This window comes from Scatophagus argus, chromosome 15, assembly GCF_020382885.2.
Source record: "Scatophagus argus isolate fScaArg1 chromosome 15, fScaArg1.pri, whole genome shotgun sequence".
NCBI lineage: Eukaryota > Metazoa > Chordata > Actinopteri > Scatophagidae > Scatophagus > Scatophagus argus.
In genome coordinates, this window is record NC_058507.1 from 13,918,697 (window position 1) to 13,933,864 (window position 15,168).

General features: G+C 42.9%; 1 protein-coding gene across 2 annotated transcripts in view; it reads right to left on the reverse strand.

The window, feature by feature from the left end:
• Positions 1-417: 417 nt before the first annotated feature.
• crim1 (cysteine rich transmembrane BMP regulator 1 (chordin-like)) overlaps positions 418-15,168 on the reverse strand; it is a 31,785-nt gene continuing 17,034 nt past the window's right edge. Inside the window, exons 6-15 of one of the 2 annotated variants that reach the window (XM_046413375.1) lie at positions 13,696-13,899; positions 12,673-12,801; positions 12,154-12,307; positions 9,604-9,725; positions 7,300-7,518; positions 5,922-6,137; positions 4,551-4,784; positions 3,635-3,757; positions 3,098-3,276; positions 418-2,800 (exon numbers count right to left, since the gene is read on the reverse strand). In XM_046413375.1, the coding sequence (XP_046269331.1) occupies positions 2,609-2,800; positions 3,098-3,276; positions 3,635-3,757; positions 4,551-4,784; positions 5,922-6,137; positions 7,300-7,518; positions 9,604-9,725; positions 12,154-12,307; positions 12,673-12,801; positions 13,696-13,899 (1,772 nt within the window). In that variant the 3' untranslated portion in view covers positions 418-2,608. The remainder of the gene's footprint in view (positions 2,801-3,097; positions 3,277-3,634; positions 3,758-4,550; positions 4,785-5,921; positions 6,138-7,299; positions 7,519-9,603; positions 9,726-12,153; positions 12,308-12,672; positions 12,802-13,695; positions 13,900-15,168) is intronic. The other variant, XM_046413376.1, reaches the window with a different exon arrangement.

Below are 15,168 nucleotides of genomic sequence, written 5' to 3' on the forward strand. Positions count from 1 at the left end.
TCAAAACAACAGCCCAGTCTACACTGAGGATTATCAAGGTTCCCAGGTCTGGCCTGCATGTCTTTGTGTTTTGTAGTGTTTTACCAGCCCACAGGATAGATGGGAGGTCTACTCGATCTTTGCTAGTACTTGAATCTCATAGGACCTCTGTCAGAAACAAGGTACAGTACCTCTGCTAAACACATCTGCAAGTGCTACTGAGATAAGAGGACAACCTTGGAAAGCAAGGGGAAAGCGATCAGATTTAAAGCAACTAGGGGAAGACAAATTCCCATTTGGAGGAGAACTCCAGGACCAGATGTGCATGAGCCTGCAAAAGTGAGTGAAGCACAAACCACTAACAGATACCATCTTGGATGATGTCACTTCAGGGAATTGTTCCTCCAGCCCAGTTTAAGTATCATCAGTGCAGGTCACTTTGGTTCACACATTTATTTTTCAAAATAAGTGTAAATGTTACAGTTCATTGTCTAGGAAACATATTTACAGGGTTCGCAACAGTAAAATAAATAAGGTTGTATAGAATATAGCAGGTAGAAATGGTAAATAGTCTACAATGTACAGCAGCTTTGGCTACCAAAAGTTCATTTTTCAAAAAAAAAAAAAAATCAAACTATAGTATTAATAAATAAAGCTATGTGAAAAAATAAATAAGGTACTCTTCTGTCCTACTAATTTAAACTACTTTTTTACACATAGAAGAACAAAGAATTGCGTAAGCCTTTACAGTCACCTCTTCATTTTAAAGCACATGGTCATAATTCAAACAGACACAAATCTATAGAGTTACTGAAACACTTTAAAATTGGTCTTCAACCAATTTTGGCATTAAAATGGTCTTTGTATTGAAAAGTTGGCAATGGATGGACAACTGTGATCCGAAACCTTTTCTTATGAAACCCCGGTTTGTTGTGTAATGCTTCTTAGATTCTGTCCTTCCCAATGCTGATCAGATTGGTGTGGAGCCTCTAGCTGCAACAGCTTGTTCACTTGAGTGGTTTAACATCTCCATGAACCTAATATGCCTATCAAATCCCCGATTAGGGCCTTTATCCCCCCAAGAATCCTGCAGTGAGCTTTCTCAAAAACACTGGCTCCAAAGAAAAGTGCTACATCTCTTTAACACGCTCTGATTTTGTAATGTGAACTCTTATGTACAGTCATCAGCGAGCTCCCCTTACATCTCCACATAACTCACTTGTATATGAAGAGTTGAACCATTAGCGATGCTGTATAACACAATCTATCTGTCTTAACATTGGGTGAGTATATTACTATTTTCAGATTCCTTGATATGGGCTAATGCACTTGTTAAAAGAAAACAAAATATCAACAAAGAAAATGCATTAAGGCTATAGAATTAAGGCTTTAAAATGAATCATTACTAACTACCATTAACATTCGGTGGGAACAGCAGCTCCACACAAACACACACCCACACACAGGGCTGATAATGAAGTTATGAAGTGAGCCAAGGTATCAGAAACAGTCCTCATTTGTCCAGATGAAACATCTGGCACCATTTTGTCTCCACTGCAGTCAATAAAATTGCATCTTTGTGGATGAACATCACTCCAACTGCAATTTTTTTCAATTTGCAGATTTTTCAGATGATGAAGTATGACTGACTCCTTCTGGAAATGGCGTGGTCAGATGAGGCTGAGTGGAAAGACGAGTACTGTTGGCTACTGCATTAGTGAGGGAATTCACATATTTCATTTCGTAGAACTGCGGTTTGATTGAGTTTTCTGAATGGAATGGCTCGGGTCATTCGAAGGCAGAAACAAGGCTATGATTTGGGATGCGTGTTCTTCCTGAACTTGATTGGGGGGAATGTTTAGACTGCCATTTTCAGAATGTTTCTGGCCCCGTGGAGACACCCATAATAAAAATGTGAGGTGAACCAAGAACAACACTACAACAAGTACAAATACTGTAGAAATATACAAAAACTAAGATGGAAACCACACATTCTAAAGCAGGGGTTTGGATCTGGGAGTCTGTGTAAAGCCTGTTGGTTTGTTATGATTTGGCTACTGAACCCAATATGATCCACCTGGATTATCAGTTCCTTATCCTCCCTGCCGATGAATATGATTACATCCATGAAGCACTGCTGAACTCAGGAGGCATAATCATCTACACCCATTTAATCTACAGCCCAACCCTGTCCTAAAGCTTTAAATGCTCCTCTTATTGCCTCAAAGTTCCAGTTCCAAAGGAGACAACAATATATTACAATGTTCACAGTCAAAGTCTAATTCTGACAGAGGAGCCTCCCTGGCTACCTCCTTCTCTGTTTTAAAGCAGCGCCCAGAGTGGCTGTGTCCTTTAGATGTCCATGTGTCCATCCACCTCCCAGCGTCTCACTCCACCCAAAGATCCAAACACAGAAGAATATGGACACATGATAAAATGAACAGAAGTCACTTGCTTCGTCTCTTGTGGAGCATCCTCAGATTCACACAGACAAAGAAGGGTGGGAAGAAGGCAGCGCCCAAGGTGTGTGTGTGTGTGTGCGCACCCTTGTACTAATCACCTTGGATACAGCAGTAAGAGAGAGTGGGAGGTGCCGGACAGCTCTGATCTGCAGGGTTTGGGCGGTGTTTTAGCGCGGCGTCCAGTCGTTGCCCATGCTCAGCTTAGCCCTGGGTATGGTCATCTTGTCCAGACAGGGGGAGCTCATTTCTGAAGAGCAATGGATGATACCGCAGTCGTTCTTCACATTCTGAAATTTGTTCTCCTTGGAGGGCTCCATGTAGACCACTGAGTTCTTATTTATGTTCTTTAGGATCACCGTCTAAACAGGAGCAGGAAAAAGACGAGAATCCCTTGTTGTTACATTGAAGGCAGGTCTTGACAGCTAATAGTTGCTGAAAGCTTACTATATTTATGTTAGTTTGCATTTGTATGTTCTTTGTAGAGCTGTAGATTTTCATAATGAACCTTTCCGTTCCAGTTGGAAGCGAAGGGCAAGAGGAAACCACAATAACGCTGAAGTCATGACAGCTTAAGCACTTCTAGCACACGCTGGAACATCGAGAACCTCACATCAAAATAGTGAGCGGATTCATGCGATTTACAGATAACTTCTCACCTTCTTTGGTGCACTGTAACAGGACATCTGCACCCACTTCTTTTTCTTGTTGATGAGTAGTGCCACAATGAGGAAGATGATGATGGCCAGGAGGAGACCTGCCAGGATCCAGGCTGCTGATTGGTAGATGAGGGCCATCTCTGTTTGGCTGGGGTAATTCTCCACCAAACCTGGCTCATCTGTGGGACACGGGCAATACTGACACTGATCCAACAGAAAGCTTTTTCGTTACTCTACCAAATCTAAGCTGAAAATAGCTGATTTTTTTGCTTTTGGTAGATTACGTGGTTCAGAACTTGAAAATGAACGCAGAGCTAATCTTACGCCATTGTCCATTTATCACGATATTTTAGTTCAGCATTAGTTAATATACCTGACAATCATTTATCAAGGCATCCCAAATACCATCTATTAGGATAAATATTTACTGAGACTGGCAGAGAGTACACAAAGGCTGTAGGATGAGGTTACTACTTCATAGTATAATAAAGAGAATATGGAGGGGAATGTGTGTGGATGGGTTTATTGAGCAGGTACCTGTATCAGCCATGATGGGCGGTACAGTGACAGTGGTGATCCACGCTGCACTCCCCACTGTCATAGTGACTGTGGTCTTGGCGGCATTGGTAGACACCATCACCGGCACAGACGTTGTAATTTCTATAGAGACGAGAATAAGATCCATTACCTTTATCACTGGTATAATGCAAAACATTCCAGACATAACTGTGAGTTAGTGTATGAACTCGCTTGATAGGCTGTGTTTATAGGATCTTAACTTGTACTGTACCACTTTTTAAAGGCATTACTTAAAACAGCTTTTGTTTTTCACCAGGCAAATAACAAAAACAAAGACCTGGTGAAATGGCGACATGTCAGGGTGAACAATAGGAGCCTATGTTGAGGTTTTCCTCTATAGGAAAAGCTGACATGAAGCTTTGCCTTCCTGTGCTGCCACACAGAGAGTGTCGCTCGCTGATGTAGCCGGGGACAGGAAACACGTGTGAATGTGCGGATGCTCGAGCAATGTTTTTGCTCTGAGTGGACCGTGTGAGTACGTCACATGGAATGTTCCTACGAATGGCTGTGTTTGCCTATGTAGCGCCAGATTGGCTATGTCTAACGAACAATCGCATACACACACATTCAGTCTGGAAACCAGACAGTTATGCCCTCTGTTTGGTATGTATTATGAATTATAACTTTCCCAACAACAGGCTGTGCCTTGTTCCAGTAGTCCCGCTTATTATAAAAAGGATGGTAGTTTTTCAGATTGTTGACAGTTCTTGTTCGCACTTTGTGGAAGTGTTAAATAAACTACATCTTACTACACAGTGCAAACCGCAATTTAGAATATACAAACTCAAAACTAGTATATTTTTAGTACAAAATCAAGGCTGAGTCTAAAGGCACAAGTACTTACAAAAGCAGCTTTCTCTTTATGAGGACGCACCTACGAACTCACCGAGACAGTGTGGACAGCACTGGCCCTTGCGTAAGACGGGCACCCTGCAGTTGGCAGCCAGACAGCGCTGAGAGAAACACTGAATGGTGCCGTTGTTGCAGGTGCAGCTGGTGCAGGCGTTGGCTTTCCAGGAGTCTCCTGCCAACAGAACGTCTCCATCGTTGGTTATGCAGTACTCCTGCTGGCTGTTGTTCACTGGCAGCAAGGGGTTCAACGTCTCGTCTGTGGTTGCACACAGGTATAAACAGGGTTAATAATGAAAATACTCAACGGTTAAGGCAAGAACTGGGGCTGTGTGGTGTGTAGGTCATATATCATATATCATAAGTTAAGCTTTCCTCATTTAACAGAATTTGGAATGGTAAGATTATGGCTAATTGCCATTTTTAAAGAAAATAACTAATTTTGTCATTATATTTTGTTGGAATATAACTAGGTGGAGAGGCCTTTTTCTACCTTCATTTATTTCTGCTGTATAACATCTCAATCAACAAAAGTTATGGGGCCTTTAGGCTTACGTTAAAGATAAGATACTTTACTGTATGTTAAACACTAACACAAGTGACTCCATATGGCAGATGTCTGCTCTAAAGCCTTATCTCTCTGTCTCATTAGACCCTCACAGGCCTTAGATCTATGGCTTTCTCATGACCAAAGACTGAATTAGCATGTACACACTGCAGTACTCTACAGTACACATACATCATAGGGCCTGTCAGTGAGATGTGTATTATTCCCACATTCCTGGTGACCAGGCCCATACATATATCAAAGGCTGGCCTCTGACAATCTGCTTTTGTGAAGGGAGATGCAGCGATAAGGCAGGCCGGCATTCTCAAGAAGCAGCTCTCGGGCGCAGTCATGCATTGCTGATTTGTGGGCCTCATGCTGGGGAGTGCTTAAGATATGCTCATTCTAAGTGTGTGAGAGAGGCTTGAGTGTTTGGGTATAGTTGTCAATAAAATATGCGTGTGGTTTTGTGTTTGCCTAGATGTTTAATCCCATAACCAGAAGAATAGTACAGCACAGAGGGAAAACAGTTACATTCTTGCCCTTCCAGCTATAAGAGAGTTATGATGAACCTCCAATGTGGGCTGCTGGGTGAAAGTAGTCCACATGTGCTGCTGCCTGCCTGGAGGATCACTATGTAAACCCAGCCGGTTTTGTCTGGTTTCTTTATGAGTCTGTGTGCCTGACATAAAACTGCCCGGCAGAGTGCAACATGTAAGACCTTTCAAAACCACATGCTGATAGTACATCTAAAACAGCTTCTCCACCCATTACCCCAAGTTCTGAGGCCCCCCAAGTCTTTTCTGTAATTACCCCTGCCTCCTTGCACTCTGGCCTTTTTCCCATTACCTGTGCATACATGGCAACAGGTGTCCTTGTTCCTGATTGGTGTCTGGCAAAGAGCTGGGGGGCACACTTCAGTGTCGCACAGGACACGTCCCTTCCTGCAGGTGCAGCGTGTGCACTCGTCCAGGTTCCAGGTCTCCCCCTCCACGTAAAATTCCCCCCCAGGTGCTCTGCAGACCACCATGTCCATCCCCTCTGGCTGACCGCTGCCTGACTCATCTACAGTCGAGTAGGAGCAATGCAAGAAAGGAAATAATCAAGTTTGTATTCTGCTATCAACTTCACATTCTGGTCTGTGCCAAATAAACATTCATTTAACTCATAACATTAACTGCAACGAGATGAAGTGAAACAATCATCTTGACAGAGTAAACAGTCAGAGGTTACTAGAATAAGGATGTGTGTGAATCCACTGTCCACTAGAAAGAGGCCTCGTGCAGTGACGGTTGGTGTCCAAGTTATGTTTTTACTCTAGTTTGGTTGAAAACATCTTTCTGTCCAGCAGAGTAGCAGACATCTGCAAAGAGTTAGCCTGTTGTCCCCTGACTGCAAAAAGTGTGTAGCTTCTGAAAGTTGTAGACATTCTTTCACTCCTAAATATTTGAACAGCCAACTGAGTCACCCCTCCATAAATATCCTGCATGAGTTGGAGGGTTTGCGAATAAAAATGTGTGGGTGTGGATCAGTGTGCCTTCCGTTTTTAGAGAAACAGAGACTGTGTGTCTAGTTTAACTGGTCAGCAAGTCTAAAGCCTAAAAGCTAGTTAATGATCAAAAGCTCTCGCTTGACTGAGCTCTTAGAGGACTGTGACTGTGTGTGTGTGTGTGTGTGATTCCAGCTAATGTCTAATACTGTATGCTGAGACATATGCAGCAGTGATTCAATTATAAGTTACTTCATGAGACATCAAGGTAAGAGTTTCTCCCCTTCAAACGAAGAGAAGATTCTAAACGATTATGTTGATTACAACTTGGGTCTTATTTTTATATTTCTGGCCATTATTTTTATTCGTTATATTATAAACTGTACTTGCTAATTGCTGAGATCTGGGAACATGGCAACATTGCTGCAGTGAAGTTGTGAATGTGACTGCACTTGTAATGTTGGTAGTAATTGTTCATTGCACAGAAAAATGTGTGCAAAACTAACATGTATTGGAGGTCAAACTTTTAAATAGGAAGTCAGTTAATGTATGGTATGCATATATTTGTCTTTATTTTCTCTTCCATTAAACTAACCTGGGAGTTTGTTAAAAGCGATGATATTCCAAGATCTCAACAAGAATAATGGTCAAAACTACAAAATAAGACCCAAGTTAGAATAATCAGTGAACACCACTTAAAACTGGATATAAAATAAAGTCATATTTGCAGAGACATACCCTCACACGTAGGGCAACACTGGTCAGGTCTCACAACTGGATGGGAACAGCTGGGCACAGGGCAGGATATGAGCACACACATCTCCCGTCCGGAGTGGCAGTAGCAATCACGACAGCCGTCATGCCAGCTGTCACCTTCCTCATATCGGTGCCCGTTGGAGGTAAGGCAATAACTGGGCATTGGGGCCGGGGCAGCTGTGCTTGGGAGGAGGCCACCTTCTGGAGATACAAGCGTGAAAGGGACAGACATTACCGGGCTGGCTAAGGACAAATAGCTTCACAAAAATTCAAAAAGTAACACAGCCTGCTCTGGCAAGGAACCTTGTAAATTCACTGTGGAAATTTCATTAAGCACACTTGTGATTTATTGGAAAAAAACGGCCAGTATCATTGTCTTTGGTCCAATTTCATTAGAGGCTAAAGTGAGAGTTAAGTGGTTATGGTTCCATCTACTGGAACATTCAGCAGCCAGGAAGGTTTGATCTTCCTTTAATGCACATTTGTCTCTGTATTCAATTCATAATCCTGCCACAAATAAAGCTCCATGAATTTCCCATGAATTTTTTGATCTGATAAAAAAGGGAGAAAAGGGTTCAGGCAGATGATTTGGATGAATCTTTTCTTTTATGTAAAACTTTAAATAACATGAACAAAAAATGCACTTCCAAAATGAGTTTCATATCCCTAAATATTTAAACAGTCCACAGACAGACTGAGTTTCAGAACCAGGTAAACGGCAGCGTGTTTGCACAGCTCTGTGTGTGTGTCCCTCTGGAAACGAGGAGCCCGCTGCATTGATCACCTCATCATACAGCAGAGTATATTTGAGGCTGATATATTATAATACAGCTAAACTGGCAAAATAAACACATCACACAAAATGTGGTGAAGCATAAACATGGCTGGGAATGTAATTACAGTTCCACACACAGTCCTTGCACACAGATGAAGCTACACACCAACAAGTCCCAAAACAAGCATACATAAAACAACAGAGCACCAAAAGGTCACAGGAAGCAAAAGCATCAAAGCTGCAGCTTAGTGGCAGAAATTCAACTCTGCTAACAGAGCTTCCCCACCTCCTTCTATCTATTGTCATTTATACTGTTTATGGTGAAGATCCAGTGGTGGAACTGTAGTTATGCATCAGGGGATAACTCTTGATAATCACCGCCTAAGAGGCAACTGTATCAATATATCATATTAGAATAGGAGTTGAAAATCCTCTGTGGACACAAAGTGAAGAGTAAATTTTAGTATCCCTATTTGCTACTGAGATTTGTTACACAAGAGTGACTCTGGTCTGAGAGTGCTGGTAGAAGGGAGGTCATAACAACACTACAATTAGCACAGTCCATCTTCTGGGGACCATGAATATTCAAAATAAAGCCAAAACTCATTGGATTTCATTAGGTGGCTTCGTTCAGTGAAGCATAAAAGTCGTTAAGTTTAAGAGTGTTGAACTTTTCCTTCAAGGTGGCGTCAGACGTTCTGTGTCCTTTCCGGACACAGAACACCTGCAGTCTCCACCATGCAGTCTTTCAAAAACTCACCTTCGGAGAAAGGCTTGCTAGCTGCTGCTAATTTGAATGCCAGCAAAAAGCTTGCCTTGGTAGTTGACTCCTGAAGCGCAGTTTGTCGGTGAAAAAAATTTTGCTGGAACAGTAAATTGGCTGCCATCCTCTCAGCCGTAGCTGCCCGTTCTTGCGCCGACAGCTTGCTGGCATAATTGGCATGCTTCGTAGCAAAGTGACGGCTAATATTGTACTCCTTAAAACCCGCGACACTTTCTTGGCATATCAAGCATACAGCCTTTGATCGGACTTCTTTGAAAAAATATTTTGTTGTCCATTCTGTTTTAAACACTCGGCACTCACTGTCGACTTTTCTTTTCTTTGATAAACTCATGTTTGTTTTTAGAAGGGGGAAAGCTTTACCGCGGAAACCGAGAAGGAGAGTGCTTCTTCTGGGACCGCGGGAACCGCGAAGAAGAGGGGGCAAATGCTCAAGCGCGCCATCTATTGGGGAAATGTGGGCATTACAGGGGAAAGTAAATGAACAAGGTTTGCCGGTATATTTTGATATAACTGGGAGATGTTTGGCGGGCCGGATTAAAAAGACCAACGGGCCGTAGTATGCCCATGTCTGCTCTAGCTGAATGAAGAGAACAATCAGTATCGCTACCTACAAGGCAATCATCTTGTGAAAGCACCAGTAATCTTTCCCAAGCTATTGCTAAGCTATTGACTGAGGTATCACATATTGCCGTGTTGCCCAGCGTTTGCAGCAGGTGAGCTCAGTTACCTTTACACATGCAGATGGAGCAGCCCTTCCTGTTCTGTCGATAGCCCTCGCTGCAGTGCTTGTCGCAGGTGAAAGGAGGACACTTGACACAGCGACACATCTCACAGCCATGCTTGTTCCTCCTGCGGGTTGAAGCATGCAGGTATAAAACACAGTTACTTGAAGAGAACTTTAGGGACTCAACAGGAAAACACTCTCCTGCAGCTCAAATAGTTGAAAAACTGCTTCACATTGAGAATATCCTAGATAAAGAGGAGTCTATGGAGCAACATGATGTTGTGATTGAGGAAAACTCAGACACTCAAATCTGATGTTCTCAACATCTGGACCTGCTTTCTCCTCTCTATATTAGCTTCCCTTAAAGAGGGCCAAATAAAAGGCACATCATACCAACTCTGACTCTGGATGGAGCCATCCAAAGCCATTTCAGATGCTTTTAATTCACCCCATTGCCATCCTTACTGCTTCAAAAATCTTTGGCAAATATACAGGAGCACCAAAGAGCAGTGGCTAGACAAGAGATAACTTATGCAGAGTGGAGGAGGAGCACAGGAGTACAGAAAAAGAGACAGAAAGATTTGGTCCTCTGAAGGTCAGCTATAAGCTGTTTCTTGATTTGTAGATTAAGTGACAATTTAACTAAACTGAAGAGAATCAAAGCTTGAGTTCAGTTGTCAGGGTTGAGGTTGTGAGGGTTATTCTCATATACAAAGAGACAGGAGCAGTATGAAATGTGGAAACTGCACAGGCTGGAAATAGGCCAGTTGGATCCCATTATCTGCCTTATAAAACATGGATAAGCTGCAGGTTGATAAAGTGTCAAAACCCAGACAAAAGAATGACCTGTATCTACGCTTCTCTCATCCTATGCTTCCTCTCTATCCCTCCCTGTCTGCATTCAACCCTCTCTCAACCAGCTAGCCTCCCACCCCGTCTCTTTCTCTCAAGGTAAATGATGATACCTATTTTATGAAGTAGTGGACTCATTAAGTTCGGGTAATTACTCGATTAATCTTCATCTGCCAGGTCAGCATAAATAAAGACGCCCTTGAACACATGGATGGGTGCTGTGCCCCATAAAGAGGACAGTGCATGTCAGGCTCAGCAAACAGAGCTCCCTATCTATGCTGAAACAGCAATAACGGCTATTGAAACAACATTGTGATGGTTTGACCAGCGCCTCACTGTACAAATACAGAGACAGAGGGTGCTGCAATCTTAGAACAAGGCTTTGTTTAAAGATGGTGTGTGGAATGCCAAGCAGTGCTTTGGACTCCGGGGGGATAGAAGGGCTTGGTGAGGCACTGGGGCCCACAGCCCTGGGACTGCTTGCTCGGCACAATTTCCAGTGTACCACAACTGTGATGGTCAGAAGAATGCCATTCATGACCTGTGAGGTCACAGTGATGATTTTGAGCCATAAAGGATGGAAACCACAACATCAGTTGTAAGAACTACCCTGAGAATATCCATCATGTAGATTGTTAACACAAGAGAGAAGTGGTCAACACATGGTCACACATAATTTACAAGGTTTACATTCACCCTGCGTTGGAGGCCTGTCCCTTCAGTTTTGGATATGTACATTACATTACACACAGGATGTCATCAATACAAGCAGTATAAACACAGAGATCCTTTGTGCCTTTTGTTTCTTTGTGGTTGCTCCATGCAGAGATCCTGTGTGAGGAGACAGATCTACATTGCAAGGCTGGCAAGCTCTCAGAGGATTTCAGACTTCTGAGGGTAGACCTAAACAGCTGCTTATGAAGGATAAAGCCAGGACTTCCTGTTCTTCTTTTCCCCAGAGGGTCCCCCTCATCCTCTCTCCTCTTCTCTCCTCTCCGGCACAGACATATCGGGCACATCTTGAGCTGTGGCTCCTCCGAGCATGGTTGAGATACCAGAAGAATCCCAACTGTATACGTTTCATAAAGGCTGCTTTTGTCCTGATGTGTTTTTGATCGTTGTTTTGAGACGGAACGATGATTTATGAAATGAGAGTGGTGCCTGGGGACCGAGCGTCCTGGTAGAGAGCACTTCCAGATGTTCGATCGGGTTAAATGGGATTAGGAGGAAAGGAGTTGCAGGGGGGCTGAGAGGCTTGCGAGGACCTCACAGTGAATTACTCACACACAGATATGCACACACACTCTTATGCACAGATTTAGAGACCTGGAACTGGCCACCAAGATAGGCCCTTTGATCTTGAATGCCAAACTACCATACCATTACAATAGCCTGTTCTACTTCCTTTTGACCAGGACCAAATAAGCACTGGTCTCTGGGCACCACTTATAAATATAAGTATTGAACTACTTATTGAACCAAATTCAAATACATGAGGTCACGGTGGAACATTATTCATCACACAGAGCTATCCATTTAGATTTTTCCATCTTATGTAGGAACAAAGTGTATAGTTTCCTCATATATCTGTAGGTCATGTCACTGACAGATGCCTTTAAAACAAGTTGAAAACATGGATAACAAATGACAGTAGGTGGACTTGGAGGATGAGAAACCCACGTATTTACTGCGTGTACTTACACATATCCATAGGGGCAGGTCTTAGTGCAGGTCAAAGGTCGGCACTTGGGCACAGGGATGCTGCACTCACACACTTCACAGCCAAAATCATCCCTCTCGTATCCCATTGGGCATTGCAGGGGACAGTATTTCCCCAGGTCAGGGCAGGAGTCATCTGAAAAGTTGAGGGAAAGGTCATCTGATCATGGGTACAACAATCCATCAAAGGCAAAGGCATGAGTCGCTATGGGGCTGCTCACAGGAACATTCTTGTGACAGAAAACCTCGCAAAGACTGTAGCTATGGACACTGATATGCCCTAACAAATATGAACATGTCTTTGTTGCTGTCAAAACCGAGTGGTTGCCAGATTTGTTTGTCATCAGCAAGAACAAACGTAAATACAGAGTTGGAAATCCGTCATTTCAATCCAAAAGCACAAGAAGCAGCATGTCAGAAGAAATATATCATGTTCAGCTTCTGCAAGTCAGTCCCTGAAACTTTAACCCTTTCAACATAAAGTGAGGAAAGTGAACTTACTACTGAGACACTGGCAGAGCAGACATCCATTTTTGTCTTGTTGGAAGCCATAGGGGCAGTCATTCCCTGACAGAGAACAGTTTTCCAGGGGAGGACATAGCATGGGGCTAACTGTTTCATAAGAAGGCTCTAGAGAACAAAAGAGATGATGGAGTGTAAGAACTTTGCATGGGAACAACAGCAACATTCAAAGTATACAACAAAGTACACTGAGTGATTTCTTTAACAATTTTTTCTGTTTTTAATATGCTGGTATATGTGCAAGGATCCCCTTAGGTGTTATACCTCACCTATGCTTTTTTGTGCCAACTGTAATAGCTACCTATTTACGCTGCTCTTATTTTGGAGTAAACAGTAATTACAGATAAATGTAGAGCAATTATACCAGGGTGGGTCACAGGGTGGGGGATTATACCTCTCTCTCTCTCTTATTGTGTGGAGCTGTCTCCCATTAATAGGGTGAATTCATCTAAAAAGCATGTTTTAGTTCTAAGACTAACAGTGAAGGTAAAAGAGTGTCTCCTGGACTGAATTTAGAGTCTAGCACATTGCAGACCCTTCTGAATCAGGGCCAGCTTTATTGTGAAGCCACAATAAATGAGCATGGTTACATAAACACATAAACACAAACATATATGCCGCGTAGATATTCCCGTCTCTTGCCACGTTCTGTGGGAGGAGCAGCCCAACGAGCTGTAACTAATTACGCTCACAAAAAGAGGATCCACATCTATTATGCAGCCTCCTGCTTTTAAAGCATGGAACAGCCTCACACAGACAGGTGGGTCTCATTTCGGCGGGCAATAGTAATAAAGGAACACAAAGAACCCTGCAGCTTAAAGAATGCTCTGTGGCCTCCCATTTAATGAGCCCATGCTGACATGGCCCCTGTAGAAAAGCTGCGTGGATGCAGGAGCCTTCTACATATATGGGCTAATGTGTACCTCATACAGATACATTAGATATGATAAATAATGAAAAACAAGTGCCATTTGGTTTGAAAACCAACACAGCTCCATATACCTTCACAGAATGGACAGCACTCTCCAGGGATCTTGACAGGGTTCTGGCAGCTCTGTTTGCAGGCCATGGCTGTGCAGTGCGGTTCTCCATCCACACACTGGCAGAAGGTGCAGTCGTCCTCTTTCCACTGCTCCTCATGGGCTCGCAGCTTATTATTCACCCAGCAACTGGCCTTAGTGCTGTCCATTGAAAGCAACTCCACATCTGGGAGGAAAGAAAGAGAAGTTCAGGAACAATGAGAGGAGGGGAGAGTCTTGGATCTGATTCTTAGCAAAGTGACATGTATAGTTTGGCTGGCTACCATGAATGTAATTGAAACCCAGAGATACAGGATCTTATACTACATCCTCTACTGTAACAGAATTAACAGAAGACGAGAGCAGAACTGAAGGATGCGGGATATGGAAACTGGCTTGTCACCAAGGGCTGCGGAGAGAACACTGTTTAATTTAGATGACTTGTTTGCATTAATAAGTGGGGAGTCCCCTTGCTGTGTAACAAAAACATACATATTGATTTATGGTGAAATGAGACATTTGAGTGTTGGGGTATCGGTGTCGTCTCAAGCGAGATTTGATCATTGAAAACACAGAGAGGGTGATGACATTCATAAGTGCCGGTCCACTCATCATTTGGCCAAAAGCTTGAAGTCATCCATGCGAGTTTCAGCTGTGACCTTCAATGTCAATGGTTAGGTCAGTGTTTGATAGCATACATTTTACTCCAAAGCAAAGAAAGAGTTTTAAACATGTTTTAAACTCTTACTGTCTGAGACAATTAAAAAGCCAATCTGTAAAGCCAGTCTGCTCAGCCTGAGGTGACGTATGATCCCTGAGACCAGCTAAACTTTTCTCATTTACAGTAAATAATTGCTTTTGTTACGCTGTTTATTGGTAACAGACGCAGGTTAGCAGGTGGTCTCAGCATTTTCTTTGTATGTCGGTGTGAAACAAAGTTGTGCTCAGATTTCTGTGTGTTTGGTGTGGCTTGTGTCCATGTGTGTCCAGGTTGTGCTGTATACTGAGCACAGGAGTCCTGTGAGTCAGACCCCAGCTGAGTTTTGGCTGCTGAGGTTCCATCCATCTGACTGTGATTAACCTGAACGAGATATATTTTCCTCTCCTGTATGCTTTACCTCTCTCTCACTGTGCACATCTCACGTATGCTGTACCATGGCCCTTATAATGAAACTTTAAAGCGTCATTCTGACATTTTAGCATTTGGCTTTCTTGAAGTTGGGGCCCTCAGCCTACAGATAATGCAGCAGAGGCCCTGATATCTTCATTATTTATACTGGTCAAGCTGCAAAAACCTTGAAATCTAAACTTCCTGTAATGCAACGTGACAGCATCTTACCAGTTCCTTTTTTAAAAAAATTGCTACCTTCCATTCCATGCTGAGATTACATGTCAGTTGGATAAATTTTCACAGACTTGACAAAAGCTTCTCCAAGTTTTCAGTATAAAACAAGTA